This window comes from Pyrus communis, chromosome 7, assembly GCF_963583255.1.
Source record: "Pyrus communis chromosome 7, drPyrComm1.1, whole genome shotgun sequence".
NCBI lineage: Eukaryota > Viridiplantae > Streptophyta > Magnoliopsida > Rosales > Rosaceae > Pyrus > Pyrus communis.
This window is the reverse complement of record NC_084809.1, coordinates 26,527,799-26,549,296: the sequence shown is the minus strand read 5'-3', so window position 1 is coordinate 26,549,296 and position 21,498 is coordinate 26,527,799. Positions and strand designations below refer to the sequence as shown.

At 35.7% G+C, this 21,498-nt stretch overlaps 2 protein-coding genes across 2 annotated transcripts; both read left to right on the top strand.

Annotated features, from left to right (window-relative positions):
* Window positions 1-3,681: 3,681 nt before the first annotated feature.
* LOC137740156 (potassium channel SKOR-like) lies at window positions 3,682-13,006 on the top strand. Its single transcript, XM_068479974.1, has 13 exons — window positions 3,682-4,227; window positions 7,977-8,201; window positions 8,416-8,479; window positions 8,718-9,057; window positions 9,132-9,427; window positions 9,789-9,869; window positions 10,332-10,430; window positions 10,762-10,983; window positions 11,094-11,276; window positions 11,401-11,476; window positions 11,565-11,859; window positions 12,116-12,237; window positions 12,718-13,006. The coding sequence occupies exons 1-13, from the start codon at window positions 3,965-3,967 to the stop codon at window positions 12,969-12,971; spliced, it is 2,520 nt and encodes an 839-aa protein (XP_068336075.1). The 5' UTR covers window positions 3,682-3,964; the 3' UTR covers window positions 12,972-13,006.
* Window positions 13,007-14,123: 1,117 nt separating this feature from the next.
* LOC137740751 (potassium channel SKOR-like) lies at window positions 14,124-20,242 on the top strand. Its single transcript, XM_068480565.1, has 11 exons — window positions 14,124-14,392; window positions 15,885-16,109; window positions 16,323-16,386; window positions 16,627-16,815; window positions 17,244-17,342; window positions 17,667-17,888; window positions 18,000-18,182; window positions 18,308-18,383; window positions 18,472-18,766; window positions 18,994-19,115; window positions 19,654-20,242. The coding sequence occupies exons 1-11, from the start codon at window positions 14,124-14,126 to the stop codon at window positions 19,905-19,907; spliced, it is 1,998 nt and encodes a 665-aa protein (XP_068336666.1). The 3' UTR covers window positions 19,908-20,242.
* The last annotated feature ends 1,256 nt before the right edge of the window (window positions 20,243-21,498 follow it).

The following is a 21,498-nucleotide window of genomic DNA, read 5'->3' as shown; positions in this document are numbered from 1 at the left end:
AAAGGTGGTATTGATTAAGAGTGTTACTAGTTTGAATATTTTATTTATTTAATTGTTATCTGATGTCGGTTAAAGGATATTTTATTAGTTTATTTTATCATGATGTCGGATAAAACCAACACTAGGTTGGATATTATATAGTTTATTTTATTAGTTCACGTCGCTTTAAACCGACGTTAGCTTAAGTGTTGTTTTTAACCGACGCTCAGTAGTGGCGGATTAAGCGTACAAAGCGACACTGAAGCCCTTTCGTGATGCTAGCATTAGTGTCCCTATTCCAATCCGACATTACATTGTTTTATGTCGGATTTTTGCCAAATTTTCGACAAAAATTGGATTTATTGTCAGTTTTAGCTCTGCCTGGGATAGCCTGTATTGTAGTAGTGTGTGTCTCAAAACCCAAAACTAACTTAAGGCCTAAAACGAACATTTCGTTCTAGATTAATTAACTTTTAATTAATCCTTGCCATATACAATTAAACTATTTAATTGTCCTTACTCATTTTCGTTATATCCTTCAATCATTACCTTACACGGTGTGTGATCCATTAGGTTCCTTTTAGCGAGGTAGTGGGCGATTAGAACTCTTCAAATCAATTGTGAATTGAAACTTACTTTCAATTCTACTTTTAGGGATTATACACCTTTAGGGCTTCCACAAACCATGAGTGACACCTAGCAGTATGTCATGGCTACCTAAGCTAATTAGAAGAGGATGGAGAACCTATTCAGTTTGGGATTACAATGCAATACGGTCTTTCTCTAATACAATATTCTTGACCACATTGTTCTCTTACTTATATGATTACCTTGAATGTGATTTGGAACGACTTCTCTAATTCATACTTTGGCTAGAGATTCTTAATCATATCATAGAGTATTCTCCCTCAAATGGTTTGAAGGTTAGAGATCCCTTGTTGCACATTCACTTGCCTCCATGGCTAAGTGGCTTAACACCAACTATGCCGTGGACACCCTGTAACGGAGTGACTTTGACATAGTCAAAGATCAAAGACCTAACCATAAGACAATTATGATGTCTCAGGTTAAATGACCACTTTGCATTATCCCAACCATGAGTTCTCATGTGACATGAGTATGAGAACTCCTTGTTGATCGCATTTAGTGGACTCATTCTCTATTAAGCACTTACATGCTTGTCTTGGTCTCAGTCACATCAATGACTCGAGACCAGTCACTCTCTCTAAGAGAAGACATAGCACGTACTGATCTTAACGGACTTTCAATGCCCAATTAGCAATCCTATGATCAGGAACGTTTAGGATATGTATACGAAAAAAAATGGTCTCATGAATCCAACTTCTTTAGATCACATTGTCCCAATTACATATTCCTTGGACTTATTGTTTAAGCATATAGCATTTATATGAGATAGCTTTAAACAATAATCTTTGCCCTGTATATTAAACTAGATTAGTTTAACATGTGAAATGTTCGTAAAGTATCATCATATGATTGGCTTTAGGGCACATTTCCAACAGGAACACGCTCTTAATTCAGCTGAGGCGTTCACTATATGTTTTGAAGCAACCTGGAAGAACGTGGTATAACTGTCTGAGTAGGCCTTTGACTAGTCAAAGATATGTGACTAACGAACTATGCCCTTGCATGTTTATTAAGAATTGACATTTCAGTTTTGCGATTGTTGCAATTTATGTTGACGACATAACCTTATCAGAACTCCTGAAAAGCTCAAGAAAACTGCCGCGCACCTGAAGTCGGAATTTGAGATGAAAGATCTAGGAAAGACTCGATACTGTCTTGGTCTTGAGATAAAGCACCGTTCAGATGAAATCTCAATACATCAATCAAACTACACCCATAAGGTGTTGGGCCGCTTTAACGAAGATAAGGTGAAGCCTTCGGGTACACCTATGATCGTACGATCACTAGATGCAAAACGAGATCCCTTCCGTCTGAAGGAGGATGATGAAGAGATTTTGGAGTCTGAAGTTTCTTATCTAAGTGTGATAGACACTTTATTGTACTTAGCTCAATGCACTAGACCTAACATCTCCTTTACTGTTAATCTTTTGGTAAGATACAGTAATGCACTGATATGCAAACACTGGACTGGTGAAGTGTATGTGTGTGTGTGTGTGTGTGTGTGTGTGTGTGTGTACATATTGTATGTATCTGTATGAAGCCGTCTGTGTGTGTACATATTATATTATATGTATCTGTATGAAGCCGTCAGGTGCATTAGCATATACTAATTTTTTTGTGTTAACATCCACGTCCTGCTAACCTCATCAAACCAATCTTAATCGAAAACGACAATCGTATTTTATTGGCTGTTTAATTACCAGCCGCCAGCAGCACCCATCTTGCTTTGCTCTTAATAATCACCATTTCAAAGTATCACCAATTGGCCAAAGAAACTTATACAATATATACCCTTTAGCCTATTTATGTTCTTTCCGATGTCTAGCCTTTACTATTATAATAAAACTGTGATCGTTTCGCCTGAAGAAATATATGCCATGTACGTACAAATTTATCACTTTTTGATATAATTAGGGTACCGCCACAAAATATTATTATTTCACGTAAATTATAATATAATACACATGAAAATTTCTGCTATTATTCGAAATTTAAAAAATTGAAATTAGATTTAATCACCACTAGAAGAATCTTTAACACTGGGAAATCATGAAATAGACCAAAATATTTATTGAGTATCCTTAAAACACATGGAAAGGATCATAAAGGACCAAAAATATTATTGAAGGAATCTTTTAATAAATGGATTCGTTGTCACTAATTTTGTTTATTTCTTATGTACTATAGGCTATAGCACTAATTTCTGTTGCTACTAGTATTATTGTATTGTGGTATTCTTCTTTATTAGTAGGTAAAAAATCTTAAATTTAACACTTATGAATAATGAGTTCAATACCAAATTTTGATATCCATTAATTATGCCACTTAACCGAAATTCCCACATGACCGAATATCTATGCATAAAACAACATATCTCTAGCCTACAAATGGAATAATCAGTTCGTCACATACCGCACATTCCCGATTCCTCATATGTCAAATCCTAGGTATCCACCATAAACCATTCCCCGTCTGAATCTCTTCTTTGAATTTATAGAGTTGCTTTTTTCTTGTCACATCGTATATCGAATTTTATACCAAGGGTTAGACTGAGATAACATTTTCAATAAGTATTGTAATACTAGATATATCAATGTTTTAGACTAAATTTACAAATTATGTGATGTCAGTAATAAGAAATAAACACGTTAATCAACATTTAAATAATAAATCAATCATTAACAATCACATCATATAAATTACAAAATTTAATCTAAATAATTGATCTCCTTAACATTAACATTTTCAATAAATTTCTATTAAGAAGAGAAGCGTCACAGGGAAAATTATCGATTGGGCACCGCACCTTCAAATGCGGTACACGTCGAGTTATTTCCTCAGATAAAATAATAATAAAAATAAAAGTTTAATTTTTTATTTAAAAAAAACGTAATCTGTTGGAAGTGCATCGTGACGGAAAGAACAGTTGCAAGTATAAATTGCCGAGGGCGCTAACAGATTTTCAAACTCTGATTGCCAAAAGAAGTGCAGACTGCACTTTCTTGTGCGCTGCTTTCAGTCACTTCAAAAACTATATATAGAAAAAAAAAAAAAAAAAAAACCAAAACAAACAATCAGTTTTTTTGAAACGAATTGAGGGCTCTGCAGAGCTTTCAGTTTCTCCAACTTGCGTCTCCTGCTATATCTTTTCCCAACGAATCGCAAAGTTTCCCGAGAAAAAAGGTACTTGGATTTTCTCACTAACCAAACACATCATTTAGCACCACCACGTCCTCCCCGTGACTTATTTTTACATTTATTTTCTTCGCTCGTGATTTTGAATCTGCGTGCGCTTTCCTTCTGTTCAGCGTTTCGTTTGTTGATCGATTTGGGGAAAATGTCGAGGAGAATGGTGGTGGAGGGCCACCGTGAGACGGAGGATGAGTCGTCGAAAGACGGCGGCGAGGAGGAGGAAGAGTATGAGGTGCAGGATCTGAGGGACCGAATCAAATCGTCGCGCGGGAGCCAGTTCGATCTAATCAAGAACGAGTTAGGACTCGGCGACGGGTCTTCGACTTGGCGGCGGCGGTTCAGTCGTCAGAGCCTGATCGACGGCGTCAGAGGGCTCTCCAAAGGACTCGTCATTCATCCTGATAACTGGTACGACGCTTCCTCTTTCAGTTTCTTTTTCGTTTTATTTTTCCTTTTAAATATTGTGTCTCCATAATTATCGGTCAAGTAACGAATTAAAATCGGTCTTATCTGTATCTATACATTTAACTAAGAGTCTAATTTCGCACGTATCCTATCCATTCATTTCGTTTTGTCTATGATATTTCAAACGTGGATGGCTGGAGTTTTTTAGTCAAAATTTAGTTTTACATTTATTTTATTACAACGATATGCTAAACCCTATACTAACACTAGGGGCTATATGAATAAATTAGTCGAACTCGTCGTACACACATTTGAACTTGATACATATCACTCAAGTGAAGAAAAATATCACTAAGTCGTAATATTAAGTGAAAAATTTAGTTATCAAATTAAGTATGATCATTTTACTAAAACGTTATTAGTCGTTGTTGTAAAAAGTTAAAAATTAAAAGAGCATGTATCTTTAAAATTAGTTTAAATGTTAAGAAATGATGGGATAACGAGTTAAAATTAGAATGATTAGTGAGTTCAAGTTTGACTTACCATATTATCCAAATGATCAATGTTCTGTGTCAAAATTTTATTGCATGTAAAATTTTAACTAATTCAGCAAGTGAAATTTGATTTTTAATTATTTTGGACAATTTCTCAAAAGTAATTTTCTAAAATAAGGGCAAAAGTTGTGGTTTCACTCTTTTAATATTTAATTGTAAAATTTTATATTGGGTCCCACATGAGAAATCGATTAAATAACATGGTGAGGTAATTGATGGTTTAGGAAATTGAAACGTGGATATGATGATGTCGTTGAAGCCGCGTATGTAGCTGGATGGAATACGACATACAACTTCACTCTCACAGGTCATAAACAGCAAAACCATAAATTAATGTTACTGTCAGACGATGTGTAGTGATTGAAATCCCATGAAACAATTAAAATATTAGGATGTAGATGGAGATTACAATTAAGTCAAACCTAAATTGCTTACTTTTTTGTTTTTGTCAATCTCTAATGACGTTACTCAGATTTAAAGTTTAGAGAATGCATGATTGCTTCAAAGTAAGGGCATCTTTGATTGTTTTAATTTTTTGGGTACTAGAAATAGAAGGAAAATATATTGAAAAAATGAGGATTGGAAGGGATGAAGTGATAAACGAAGATTATATGAAAATAAAAACTCGAAGATTGTCATTTTTCATTTGTGTTTTGAGCTTGTCTTTTATTTTGCCGAGCTCTACATTGTATTGTTCTTTTTCGCCTTGTTGCCTAATAAGAGAGTTGAGAGTTTGATAAGAAAAAAAAAAAAAAAAAGGTTATTAAAATGGGCAATTTGTCTATATTTTTGGAACCAACGAGCTCAAGGCAGCAAATATGGACTTCAAGAGAGAGATAGATTTGAACCATTGGTTTGTGTGAGGTGGGGACTATCAAATTTAATTGGGTAAAGTACAAAAAACTACCTCAACTATTGGTGTCACGATACTTTCATACCTCATCTTTTAAAATTGACAATGTCATACCTCATCTTACGAATTTTTGCCAATGTTATACCTTCCGTTAGCTTGGCGTGAATTTCTCAATTAAATGCTGACGTGGCTTGATTCATGACTCACTTTTTATTAAAAAAAATTAATAAAATATTATTAAAAACTAAAAAAAATTATTTAATATTTTTTAAATATTAAAACAAAAGTTAAAAAAAAAACAAAAATAAACCGTCACTTCGTCCCTTCCCCCCCTCTCTCTCTTCTTCCCCATCTTCATTTTCCTGCTTAATCTTCAACCAAAAAAAAAATTTGAAAACACAGCGTTTTGACTAAAGCAGCTATGTTTTCTTGCTTTGCATGTGCAACTCATGCTTATTATTCTTTTCTATATGTTTTTCTGGTGTCAAAATTTTCGGATGGCTCTCAATATTATTAAGTAAGGTCTTCCACAGTAAGTCAGAAAAGAGAGTATGATACCAATATATTTTGAAATAGGAATACTTTTACAATGGAGTCGTAAAATTTGAGCGTAAGACTAATATTGAATGCATTAGTTTAATTAATATCTTAAACTCACAAGTGTTTACACTTATAAGCTTGTCGGTTCTACATTTTGTAAAAAAAAAAATAATAAAAATAAAAACTCTTAGTAGTTATTGAACTCACACTAGTGTAATAATAATGTTATAATATCAAACTCAGACTCCTTCATTCTTTCATATTGGTATCACACTCATTTAAACTATATAACTAAATAAATAAAATAAGTACATAATTATTGAGAATAAATAATTAGATACATAAAGTGGGTTTTGATAAATTAGGTGTAGGTTTGCAGAAATAAATAAAAGGAAAACTAATGAATTCAAAACTTTGAATTTTAACTAAAATGAAAAAAATGTGTTATAAGTTAATAGTATCAGGAGTGATTTTTTAGAGAAAAATATCTTTAACGTTAAAAATGAACAGTACCATGAGTGTTTCGTTAAGACTCTCATAAATAAATCAGCACATATACTGATAATTATTGCTTAATTATTGGATTTTCGCATATGGTCGATGTAGGATTGAATCTTGAGATCACATAGTCAAGTCGTAGTTATCTATATCTTTCATGACTTTGTCAGCCCAATTTTAAGTCAACTAAAGATGATTTAGATACAATTGGCCAAAACTAAAAGTTGTATCTTAGCTAATGGTAGCACTTGGCCACTTAATCCCGAATTTAGTAAAACTCAGTGAGGTTTATAATTTAGTATTGTATTAATTAATAACTGTTTCTCATGCTCAAAATTAATCAATGTCATTTTTCATAATTCACTTCACATCAGTGTCATCTTTATATTTTCAGTTGCATCGAAAACATTTGTTAAAAATGCTTACGTGCGATAACGTATGTTTATTTAACAAACGTGCCTGCGCGTGAGTGTTGTCAATAGAAGTTTCAACATAATTGGACAATAAGACTTACGTATATTTATGTATGGATGAAATTGTGGAGGATTAGTAGATAACATTAATGGAGTTTGAACGTGAATGACGAAAATGAAAACTTTAAAAACAGGTACCAGTCGAGAAAAAAGGAAAGAAAAAGAAATACACTAAGAAGAATAATCTCTCTACCCATCTTTCACTCCTAAACCTTCACAAATCACAAGCTACACGCATCTCCATATAACAATACTAACATGAGCTCCATCGAAGATTTGTGAATACTTACAAATTAATGTGTTTTCTTTGGACTTGTGACAAATGAATGTTTAATGTGTTGTTTTTTGAAGATCTTGCAATGACCAGTCATCAGTTTTTTGTTCTTTCTAGTTTAGCAAGCAAATTTTAAAATTTGTCGGCAAATCAGAATCAAAGAACTTCAAAAACGGCACACAAGTATCGTACACGTGGCATTATATTCAGCGGAGCAGCATCGAACACGTAGATATTTGCCAGTTTACTAGTTGAACGTAGTGTGAAAATATAAATCCTATATATAATGCATCCAGTGGCCAAAATGATGAACATTCCTCCTATGTGTTCCGGCAGGCCAAAATGATACCTGTGGTTGACAACGGCCCGATCCCTAGATTAGCTAACAAGTAAAACCTTAGCCATTCTAATGAACCACTTCTACATTACATACTGTCATGCATTGCACTCTCCCTCCTCCTGTGTATATATGCACTAATATATATTTATATATACATACTTGTATTTTTGTGTTTTGTTTTTCTTCTTTCTGTGTGCTGAAATGTGAAGACTAAATGCAGGTGGTATCGGGCATGGATGAAATTCATACTTTTATGGGCAGTGTACTCGTCCTTCTTCACACCTTTCGAGTTCGGGTTTTTCAGGGGTTTGGAGGAGAGACTCTTTGCACTGGATGTAGTAGGACAGGTAGCATTCCTTGTAGACATTGTTTTGCAGTTCTTCATCGCCTACCGAGACAGTCACACCTATCGGATGGTCTATAAGCGCAACCGGATTGCTCTACGGTTAGTTTTTATTTCCATCTAGCTGTTTATAGAAAAAAGGATCGTTGTGATGGGTTCTAACTGTACAAACTATGTAGCAGTTCTCAGTACTTACTGGAATTTGTTGAATTTAGTTAAAACTTAAAAAGCAAACAAATGTCCATAGTGATTTTACAAGCCATATATTCCGGCATTGTACTTTAATTTCGTTGCTGATTTAACTTTTCCTTTGCAGGTACTTGAAATCGAGTTTTATCGTTGACTTGCTTGGTTGTATGCCTTGGGATAACATCTACAAGGTACTTCCATTTTCAATTTGTGTGACTAGGCCATCTACACTTTCTCCTATAAAATGTTAATTTGTTAGTGCTCGTGTTTTGCCGATTTATGAGATTGCAGGCAGCTGTACAGAATGTATAAGATCAATATAAAATTGCAAGCATATATCTTGATTTTTAAGTAATAAAGTTTATCTACTATAATGCTTTTAATATGTTCTGCTTCCGTATTCACTTTGTGAAATCTGTTTTGGAATAGGCTTGTGGGAGAAGAGAGGAAGTGAGGTATCTCCTATTGATAAGGTTATGTCGGGTGCGCAAAGTCACTAGGTTCTTTCATGACCTAGAAAAGGATATTCGTATCAATTATCTGTTTACCAGGATTATAAAGCTTATTGTCGTTGAACTCTACTGCACACATACAGCGGCCTGCATATTCTACTATTTGGCCACCACCCTGCCTGCTTCACAAGAAGGGTACACATGGATTGGAAGTTTGAAGTTAGGTGACTATAGTTATTCAAGCTTCAGGGACATTGACTTATGGAAGCGCTACACAACTTCTTTGTATTTTGCCATTGTAACCATGGCCACTGTTGGTAAGTTACCCTTTAATTCGTTTATGTAATCAGTTGGAATGTTTAATGCCTGACCAGCACTCTTTCTTTTACAGGTTATGGAGATATTCATGCAGTCAATCTGAGGGAAATGATATTCATAATGGTTTATGTATCTTTTGACATGATTCTTGGAGCGTATTTGATTGGTAACATGACAGCGTTAATTGTAAAAGGATCAAAGACAGAAAAGTTCAGGGACAAAATGACAGATCTCATCAAATATATGAACAGAAATAGACTTGGGAAGGATCTCCGTAATCAAATCAAAGGTCACTTGCGTTTACAATATGAGAGTACCTACACGGAGGCTGCTGTTCTCCAGGAAATTCCTGCTTCAATTCGCTCTAAGGTAAGATACAAATAGGATCTGTGTACTGTGTATTGATGAATTAGTTACAATAAATTCCATAAGAATTATTTCATTGTTATGCATATTCCAAAGCTATTGACATTATATTCTTTCCTTTTGGGGTACATGTGTGTTTTTTGTTTAGTTCTTTTTATAGAAAACTTGGGTTGTTTTTTTGCATTGAAGACCTTGGTAGAAATTCGTTGGTTTTATTCCTATGCATTTTGAATAAAAGAAGATAACTCACGTATTCCAATATGTATGCGTTATTCCGACTGTTTGTACATCATGGGTTTCTGGTTGAGAGAGTAAGTTTTGAAAGACTTCTTTATCTTTAAAGTTAGTTGTTTCTTCATTGCAGATTTCACAAACTTTATATTTCCCATACATTGAAAGCGTTCCTCTCTTCAAGGGATGCTCGACAGAATTCATCAATCAGATCGTGAGTCATTAATTTTCTATGTACACAATAGATGGACAAAGTATGTTCACTTGAAACACTGATAGTTGTATCTTTCTGATCTGGTGTGCAATGCCTGTTTGTTCGTAGGTGTCATTGGGTGCTAATGTTAACAAGCATTGTCATAGACTATAAAAATCCTACAAAATTGTGCCTCTTCCTCTGTTGCATGGGCATGGTTTTGATTTGGCACCTCATTTGGTAAACAATACATGTGATATAAGTGTACACCATCTTGTGAATATTTTTGCCTGCATGCCAAATAGGACACTGAAAACCAGCGTGGCATCACTTTTATGTAGGTGGTGTAATTGTATCTAAAAGTCAGAAGTTTCATGTGCAGCACCACGTATAATGTCAAGTAGAAACTTCCATGGTCATGGATATATCTGCTTGGATGAGAATTAGTGAAATGAGTTATCCTTATGTTTTTTCATCTTGTAGGTTATTAAACTGCATGAAGAATTTTTTCTCCCTGGAGAAGTGATCATGGAACCAGGAAACGTCGTGGATCAACTTTATTTCGTCTGTGATGGTGTGCTGGTATGATTTCATACTCTAGAGTCAGTGGTGTGTCTTATTTAGTTGGTAATGCCATGTTTGTCATTTCATTTCTTGTCGTCTTAGCTTTTCTACTGAAATCTGAAAATTTGGAAATTGGATCAATGAGTTCATACAAAAATCAACATACAGTCTGTTACTTGTTTGTTTAAACCTTTATGAAGTTTGTCTGGAAATAATGTGTCGTCACTTTGAACTATATGCTATTTAGTTCCCAATTATGTATTTCCAGTTTCTACAAAAATCGATATATATTGCTTGTTTGTTTGTTTGTTTGTTCTACTACGTGAGTAACAAAGCTATTCTTGCACAGGAGGAGGTGGGCATAGGGGAAGATGGAACAGAAGAAACTCTTGAGCTTTTGGAACCTAACAGTTCATTTGGAGAAATCTCCATTCTTTGCAACATTCCTCAACTTTATACAGTTAGGGTGTGTGAATTATGTAGACTTCTGCGACTTGACAAACAATCTTTTACAAGCATCCTTGACATATACTTTTATGATGGGCGGAAAATCTTGAACAACCTTTTAGAGGTAAGTTTTCTGTGGTTATTTATGTTCCTTTTTCTATGTGCCTACAACTGTCTGGAAATATTTTGATTAGATTTACTTATGTGCCCATCGTATGGCTGAAAATGGTACAGGGTAAAGCACCTCGCATGAAACAACTAGAGTCAGACATTACATTTCATATTGGAAAGCAAGAAGCTGAGTTTGCTTTGAAGGTAAATAGCGCGGCTTACCACGGAGATCTATTTCAGCTAAAAGGTTTGATCCGAACTGGAGCTGATCCCAACAAGACAGATTATGATGGAAGGTCACCCTTGGTATGAAATGCCATGAAACTCTTATATTAATCATTGTGAATATATCTGTGACTTAGCATCGTGTGCTCATATATGCGGGACATGATGATATATTTTGTCTGAAAGGTGTATTTTTTCTCCACAGCATCTCGCTGCATTAAAAGGACATGAAGATATTACACTTTTCCTTATTCAGGAAGGAGTAGACATCAACATCAAAGGTATGTTTACAGCATACCAATCCTTATGTGGCTTGAACTGCTTTCCAATCGTGGCACCAGAGTATAATAATTCGTTTAACTTTTCTAGACAATTTTGGGAACACACCCTTACTTGAAGCCATCAAGAACGGGAATGATCGAGTTTCTTCTTTACTTATCGAACAAGGGGCCTCCTTGAACATAGACAATGCTGGTAGTTTTATATGTACATCCATTGCAAGGGGGGACGCAGATCTCCTTAAAAGGTTATTGGCAAATGGCATTGACCCAAATTCAAAAGATTATGATCACCGGACTCCACTTCATGTAGCTGCATCAGAAGGACTATATATAATGGCAAAGCTGCTGTTAGAAGCTGGGGCTAGCGTTTTCTCGAAGGACAGGTACAGTTGAAATGTCATTATCTTTTTTTTGAAGAAAAAAATGTCATTTATCTTTGAGAAAAGCTCACTGGGACTCTTCCAAAATGTTACTTTTCTATGCTGGTTCCCTAGTATTGTTTGACATGAAGTATAGAAACTCAACCTTATTTACCACTCCAACCTCTTTCACCTGTGCTTCTCTCTTTCACGACAGTTTTTATAAATAGTTACTTTTCTTCTTGCTTTAACAACCATATAATCGTTTTGCGGCCTGCAGATGGGGAAATACCCCACTAGATGAAGGTCGGATGTGTGGGAACAAGAATTTAATCAAACTGCTGGAAGAAGCAAAGGCAGCTCAGTTAACAGAATTCCCTAACTGTGCTCAAGAAATCACGGGTATCGACAAACTCTTATATTTTCTTTGTGACCTTTTAGTTTGTTTTCTCCTCCGAAATTAGAGAGCAGATCTAGAAAGAAAATTATAACAATAGGAAGGTTTTACACTTCGGTCAGATGTTAATACGGTTTAGTAAACAAACACCAAGGAGATGACGTTATAGGATGATGAATGCTAAGATTTAATGAATTAATTATGTCTGCACCGATATAGATCATGGACTTGGAACTTAATAACAAGTTGGGGGTTCAAGGATAGGAATTTTCCAACAAAGTCTCCATTGTAGCCAAATGAGGAAAACAGATAAATCGATTTTTCTAGTAAGGGATTTCATCATGTTTTACCTCTTGATGAAAAAGAAGGAAAAGAAACTAGGTTAACATCGCTTGTGAAGGGCCTAATGAACATTCCTATACATGACACCTTGTACTTATAGTTATCATGATAAGTTGATACGAAATTTCTGTTGTAACGTGCAGATAAAATGCACCCGAAGAAGTGCACGGTATACCCTTTCCACCCATGGGAAAGCAAAGAAGGAAGAAGACCTGGAATCGTGTTATGGGTCCCGAGTACCATTGGAGAGCTCATCAGAATAGCAGGAGAGCAACTGGAGTTTTCATCGAGTAGTTCCGGTATAATATTAACAGAAGATGCAGGTAAAATTCTTGATGTGGACTTGATAAATGATGGTCAGAAGCTGTATTTGGTCAGTGAGACACATTTTACATAAACATTGTGGTCATTCGATAGTTTTATTTTGTATATAGTCCTTGTATGATTTTGTAAAACATCTGCATTAGGTGTAAGCAGAATGACTAAAACGCATTGTTTTTGTGTTAATTTCCAACAGAGAACGAAAGAGTGAAGTGCAAAGATAGCATTTGATTCTTTCGTTACAAGGTGAATTCTGAATTTTAAGAATCCAAGTGACTGTTGGATCAGTAATCTGGTTGGTTTGGGACGAAAATGTAGTGGTATGGTTGGTTGTCCTCCTACAAACGAACCCAACCACATCAGCCGAGAGATTCTCACATGTCACTAGAAATATTTTGCTAAAACCTACGACACCTATCACGTGACAATCATGAGTGTTGTGTACTTGTAATTTCTCAGAAACAACCTACGACATACAAATAAAGTTAAAGAAAAATTTATCAATTGAAACTTCATAGTACTGCTTGACAGCTCGGAGTGTCACTAAGAAGAAAAAAAATACTCTATTATTGCATTATTTGTTTCTTTCTCTACTAAGGGTCCGTTTGGAGTGCACTCTCCACTATAGATTTAAGCTGTTCGTTAATCCAATTATTCTACAAATTAAACAAGATCGAGCAACTATTTATTAAGTATCTACTAAGCTAAGAATATCAGACAAGCTGCAATTGTATGCTTCTCTCTTCCCCTTTTTCGCCTCTTCTTCTCGTCTCTGCAAGAGGCGCTTTCGATTTCTGTAGACAAGGCGAAGAAAGAAGCCAAGGATCAAAATGTCGACGTTGCTTCTGATCCAAGTAACGCAACGGCCCACACGCATTTCCGGCAACTTCAGCACTCAAGAACAACTTGATCGTAATGTTGTTGGGTGCCCGTATTAATCAAGGGTACGATTTTCAAGGGAGAACTCTTCTTTTTGTGTTTTACTAGTTCTTGCTTATAACGCGTGGATTTGAGAGCTCTGCAGAGCTTTCAGCTTCTCCAACTTGCGAATCGCAAAGTTTCCTGAGAAAAAAGGTACTTGGATTTTCTCACTAACCAAACACATCATTTAGCACCACCACGTCCTCCTCGTGACTTATTTTTACATTTATTTTCTTCGCTCGTGATTTTGAATCTGCGCGCGCTTTCCTTCTGTTCAGCGTTTCGTTTGTTGATCGATTTGGGGAAAATGTCGAGGAGAATGGTGGTGGAGGACCACAGTGAGACGGAGGATGAGTCGTCGAAAGACGGCGGCGAGGAGGAGGAGGAGGAAGAGTATGAGGTGCAAAATCTGAGGGACCGAATCAAATCGTCGCGCGGGAGCCAGTTCAATCTAATCAAGAACGAGTTAGGACTCGGCGACGGGTCTTCGACTTGGCGGCGGCGGTTAGGTCATCAGAGCCTGATCGACGGCGTCAGAGGGCTCTCCAAAGGATTCGTCATTCATCCTGCTAACTGGTACGACGCTTCCTCTTTCAGTTTCTTTTTCGTTTTATTTTTCGTTTTAAATATTGTGTTTCCATAATCATCGGTTAAGTAACGAATTTAAAATCGGTATTATCTATCTATCTACATTTAATTACGAGTCTAATTTCGCACGTATCCTAGCCTTTCATTTCGTTTTTACTATGATTTTTCAAACGTGGATGGCTGGATCTTTTTAATTCAAATATAGTTTTACATTTATTTTATTACAACAATATAGTAAAATGTTATTAGTCAATGTTTTAAAAGTTAAAAATTAAGATAGTGTGTATCTTTAAGATTTGTAAGTGTTGAGAAATGATGGAATAACAAGTTAAAATTAGAAAGATTAGTGAGTTCAAGTTTGAATTACCATATTATCCAAATTATCAACGTTACATGTCAAACTTTTATTGCAATGTCGTTGATGTAAAATTTTAACCAATTTAGCAAATGAAATTTGATTTTTAATTATTTTAGACAATTTCTAAAAAGTAATTTTCTAAAATAAGGGCAAAAGTTGTGATTTCACTGGTTAAATATTTAATTGTAAATTTTTATTTTGGGTCCCACATGAGAAATTGATTAAATAACATGTAAGAGCAACTCTACTCTTAAAAAAATATGCTGGCACCTAGCTCATTTAAACCACCCAGTAAACAGTGATAGACCCCCCATTTAAATCACCCACTAAATAGTGATCGACCTCAATGAATAGTAATTGGCCAAATGCATCTCCACCCCTAAAAAATGCGTTGACACAAACGATCTCCACCCTACAAAATCCGCTGACACCTAGTCCATTTAAAATATTATTAATTTTTTTATAAAATAATTAAAAAAAATTAGTTGTAGTTTAGGATTTTTAACCAATCTTGTAACGACATATGTCATTATCCGAAAAAACTATTTTGTGAATAGATTTCCGATAAGATTTTTAACCAATCCCAACACGTCACATGTCAGTATTTATTTACAATATTTTAGTTAAGATTTCGATCAGATTTTCAACTAATCTTGTCAGTTTTTTGTTCTTTCTAGTTTAGCAAGCAAATTTCAAAATTTGTCGGCAAATCAGAATCAAATTATCGTACACTGGCATTATTCAGCACAGCAGCATCGAACACGTAGATATTTGCCAGTTTACTAGTTGAAACGTATAGTGTTCAGTTGTTATGTTTAGCCAATAAGTGGCCAATAAATCCTATATATAATGCATCCGGTTGCCAAAATGATGAACATTCCTCCTATGTGTTCCGGCAGGCAAAAATGATACCTGTGGTTGACAACGGCCCGATCTCTAGATTAGCTAACAAGTAAAAACCTTAGCCATTCTAATGAACTACTTCTACATTACATACTGACATGCATTGCACTCTCCCTCCTCCTGCGTATATGTGCACTAATACATATTTATATATATACTTGTATTTTTGTGTTTTATTTTTCTTCGCTCTCTGTCATGAAATGTGAAGAGCAAATGCAGGTGGTATCGGGTATGGATGAAATTCATACTTTTATGGGCAGTGTACTCGTCCTTCTTCACACCTTTTGAGTTCGGGTTTTTCAGGGGTTTGGGGGATAGATTCTTTATACTGGATGTAGTAGGACAGGTAGCATTCCTCGTAGACATTGTTTTGCAGTTCTTCATCGCCTACCGAGACATTCACACCTATCGAATGGTCTATAAGCGCAACCGGATTGCTCTACGGTTAGTTTTCGTTTCCATCTAGCTGTTTATAGGAAAAAGGATCGTTGTGATGGTTCTAACTGTACAAACTATGTAGCAGTTCTCAGTACTTACTGGAATTTGTTGAATTTAGTTAAAACTTGAAAAGCAAACAAATGTCCATTGTGATTTTACAAGCCATATGTTCCGGCATTGTACTTTAATTTCGTTGCTGATTTAACTTTTCCTTTGCAGGTACTTGAAATCGAGTTTTATCATTGACTTGCTTGGCTGTATGCCTTGGGATAACATCTACAAGGTACTTCCATTTTCAATTTGTGTGACTTGGCCATCGACACTTTCTCCCATAAAATGTTAATTTGTTAATGCTCATGTTTTGCCGATTCATGAGATTGGCGGGCAGGTGTACAGAATGTATAAGATCAATATAAAATTGCAAGCATATATCTTGATTTTTAAAGTAATAAAGTTTATCTACTATAATGCCTTCAATATGTTCTGCTTCCGTATTCACTTTGTGAAATCAGTTTTGGAATAGGCTTGTGGAAGAAGAGAGGAAGTGAGGTATCTCCTATGGATAAGGTTATGTCGGGTGTGCAAAGTCACTAGGTTCTTTCATGACCTAGAAAAGGATATTCGTATCAATTATCTGTTTACCAGGATTATAAAGCTTATTGTCGTTGAACTCTACAGCACGCATACAGCGGCCTGCATATTCTACTATTTGGCAAAGTATGTTCACTTGAAACAATGATAGTTGGATCTTTCTGATCTGGTGTGCAATGCCAGTTTGTTCGTATGTGTAATTGGGTGCTAATGTTAACAAGCATTGTCATAGACAAAAAAAATCCTGCAAAATTGGTGCTTCTTCCTCTGTTGCAAGGGCATGATTTTGATTTGGCACCTCATTTGGGAAACAAGACATGTGATATAAGCGTATACCATCTTGTGAATCTTTGTGCCTGCATGCCAAATAGGCCACCGAAAACCAGCGTGGCATCACTTATGTGTAGGTGGTGTAATTGTGTCTAAAAGTCAGAAGTTTCATGTGCAGCACCACTTATAATGTCAAGTAGAACCTTCCATGGTCATGGATATATCTGCTTGAATGTGAATTAGTGAAATGAGTTATTCTTATGTTTTTTCATCTTGTAGGTTATTAAACTGCATGAAGAATTTTTATTCCCTGGAGAAGTGATCATGGAACCAGGAAAAGTCGTGGATCAACTTTATTTCGTCTGTCATGGAGTGTTGGTACGATTTCATACTCTAGAGTCAGTGGTGTATCTTATTTAGTTGGTAATGCCATGTTTCTCATTTCATTTCTTGTCGTCTTAGCTTTTCTACTGAAGTCTGAAAATTTGGAAATTGGATCAACCAGTTCATACAAAAATCAACATATAGTCTGTTAGTCGTTTGTTTAAACCTTTATGAAGTTTGTCTGAAAATAATTTGTCGTCGCTTTGAACTTTATGCTATTTAGTTCACAATTATGTCATTCCAGTTTCTACAAAAAATCGATATATATTGCTTGTTTGTTTGTTCTACTACGTGAGTAACAAAGCTATTCTTGGACAGGAGGAGGTGGGCATAGGGGAAGATGGAACAGAAGAAACTCTTGAGCTTTTGGAACCTAACAGCTCATTTGGAGAAATCTCCATTCTTTGCAAAATTCCTCAACTTTATACAGTTAGGGTGTGTGAATTATGTAGACTTCTGCGAATTGATAAACAATCTTTTACAAGCATCCTTGGCATATACTTCTATGATGGGCGGAAAATCTTGAACAAACTTTTAGAGGTAGGTTTTCTGTGGTTATTTATGTTCCTTTTTCTATGTGCCTACCACTGTCTGAAAATATTTTTTATTAGATTTACCTATGTGCCCATCGTATGGCTGAAAATGGTACAGGGTAAAGCACCTCGCATGAAACAACTAGAGTCAAACATTACATTTCATATCGGAAAGCAAGAAGCTGAGTTTGCTTTGAAGTTCAGTAGCGCGGCTTACCACGGAGATCTATTTCAGCTAAAAGGTTTGATCCGACCTGGAGCTGATCCCAACAAGACAGATTATGATGGAAGGTCACCCTTGGTATGAAATGCCATGAAACTCTTATATTAATCATTGTGAATATATCTGTGACTTAGCATCGTGTGCGCACGCTATAGGGGACATGATGATATATTTTGTCTGAAAGGTGTATTTCTTCTCCACAGCATCTCGCTGCATTAAAAGGACATGAAGATATTACACTTTTCCTTATTCGGGAAGGAGTAGACATCAACATCAAGGGTATGTTTACAGTATACCAATCCTTATGTGGCTTGAACTGTTTTCCAATCATAGTACCACAATATAATAATTTGTTTAACTTGTATAGACAATTTTGGGAACACACCCTTACTTGAAGCCATCAAGAACGGGAATGATCGAGTTTCTTCTTTACTTATCCAACAAGGGGCTTCCTTGAACATCGACAATGCTGGTTGTTTTATATGTACATCCATTGCAAGGGGGGACGCAGATCTCCTTAAAAGGTTATTGGCAAATGGCATTGACCCAAATTCAAAAGATTATGATCACCGGACTCCACTTCATGTAGCTGCATCAGAAGGACTATATATAATGGCAAAGTTGCTCTTAGAAGCTGGGGCTAGCGTTTTCTCGAAGGACAGGTACAGTTGGAATATTCATTATCTTTGACAAAAGCTCGCCGGGACTCTTCTAAAATGTTACTTTTCTATGCTGGTTCCCTAGTATTGTTTCACATGAAGTTTAGAAACTTAACCTAATTTACTAATCCAACCTCTTTCACCTATGCTTCTCTCCTTCACGACTGTTTTTATAAATAGTTACTCTTCTTCTTGCTTTAACAACGATATAATCGTTTTCTGGCCTGCAGATGGGGAAATACCCCACTAGGTGAAGGTCGGATGTGTGGGAACAAGAATTTAATCAAACTGCTGGAAGAAGCGAAGGCAGCTCAGTTGACAGAATTCCCTTACTGTGCTCAAGCAATCACAGGTATAGAGAAACTCTTTCTTTGTGACCTTTTAGTTTGTTTTCTCCTCTGAAATTAGAGAGAAGATCTAGAAAGAAAATTATAAAAATTATAACAATAGGAAGATTTTACACTTCGGTCAGATGTTAATACCGTTTAGTAAAAAAACACCAAGGAGATGACGGTATAGGATGATGAATGTTAAGATTTAACGAATTAGTTATGCCTTCACTGATATAGATCATGGACTTGGAAAATGAATTTTTGTTTTTTCGCTATTGTTACTCGAACAAACAATAATAAGGTGGGGTTCAAGGATAGGAATATTTCCAACAAAGTCTCAGTTGTAGCGAGATGAGGAAAACAGAATAGTGATAAATCAATTTTTCTAGCAAGGGATTTCGTCATGTTTTCTCTCTTGATAAAAAAAAAAAAAAAAAAAAAGGAAAAGAAACTAGGTTAACATCGCTTGTGAAGGCCTCATGAATGTTCCTATACATGACGGCTTGTATTTACAATTATCATGGTAAGTTGATACGAAATTTCTATTGCAACTTGCAGATAAAATGCACCCAAAGAAGTGCACGGTGTACTCTTTCCACCCATGGGAAAGCAGAGAAGGAAGGAGACCTGGAATCGTGTTATGGGTCCCGAGTACCATTGGAGAGCTCATCCGAACAGCAGGAAAGCAATTGGAGTTTTCATCGAGTGGTTCCGATATAATATTAACAGAAGATGCAGGTAAAATTCTTGATGTGAACTTGATAAATGATGGTCAGAGGCTGTATTTGGTCAGTGAGACACATTTTACATAAACATTTTGGTCATTCGATAGTTTTATTTTGTATATAGTCCTTGTATCATTTTATAAAACATTTGCATTAGGTGTAAGCATAATGACTAAAATGCATCGTTTTTGGGTTAATTTCCAACAGAGAACAAAAGAGTGAAGTGTAAAGACAACATTTGATTCTTTCGTTACTAGGTGAATTCTGAATTTTAAGAATCTAAGTGACTGTTGGATCAGTAATCTAGTTGGTTTGGGACGAAAATGTAGTGGTATGGTTGGTTGTCCTCCGACAAACGAACCCAACCACATCAGTCGACAGATTCTCACATGTTACTGGAAATATTTCACTGAAATCTATAACACCCATCACTTGATAATCATGAGTGTTGTAGACTTGTAAGATGTTATCCCATAAACTAAAAGATTATATCTCACTAAAGTAACAGATGATTCTGTACTGCTACTAGTGTACAAGATGAGAGAGAAAAACTCAGGTGATGGATGCTCGAGAGAGTTTTTGACACGCCTCGATCCCGATATTCCCCGAATACCAGGATAGGCACGTGCTGGCCAACACCCAAAGGTGACAAAAGTCATTTATTGAGTGTAAATACTGAAAACAAAGGGTAGATAATGCTTATAAATATAAAAGAATAAAGAATGTGCATTTAAGTAACGTGTTCAGAGTATACAACTAACTAGAACACTAAAATAAATAATATAAAATTGAATGAATAAAAGAATGGGTCTTACGCCGAGAGGACTTGAAGATGCCGATGCGGAAGTGCCTTGGCGTTGGGATTGTTTGCCTCGATTCTAAGTCCTGAAGGGAGCACAAAACAAACATGAGTGGACTAAGTTGATATATATATATATATATATATATAATAAAACAGTTATCAACGTACCAACCCTCAGGTTTTATGAAAACACACACACACACATATATATATATATATCATGATAAACATAGGTTTTTTGAAGCCTATCATGTCGTGCAATGTCTCAAATCATAACTTGTATATATAATAATCACTAGTGAATGTCCGATAACCCCCAGGCCCCATGCCGACTCCTTGTCTCTGAGCAGACAGTCAGAGGAAAATACACTTCAGGCCCTATGCCTACTCCTCGTCTCTGAGCAGACAATTAGAGGAAAATACTTCAGCCCCCATGTCGGCTCCTTGTCCCTTTGCTAAATAGCCAGATGAAACACACTTCAGGCCCTATGCCAACACCAAACCATTGCCCGGGAAGGACTGGAATCTATCCTTACGTCTCGTTGCGGAAATGGCCACTAAGTAAGTACAAAACTAGTGAACATACATATATTGAAAAGCAACTTCATAGTATAAAGTCATCCATCATCTATACTATAAAGAGGTGTTCTAAACATGTTTTAAATATCATATCGTCATCAATTGGATATTCTATAAGAACACAGGTTATAGGAAAAATAATAATAATTCAAAATAGTCTCAGTAAGTATGTTATCTTATAAAACGTTTCATAGAACATAATTGTTAAATCATGCTTTTCATATATGCATTTCTACTATTAAAACATGCATTTTTAGAAGGGATCCACTCACCGTACACCGTTGGTGCAAAGCCGTA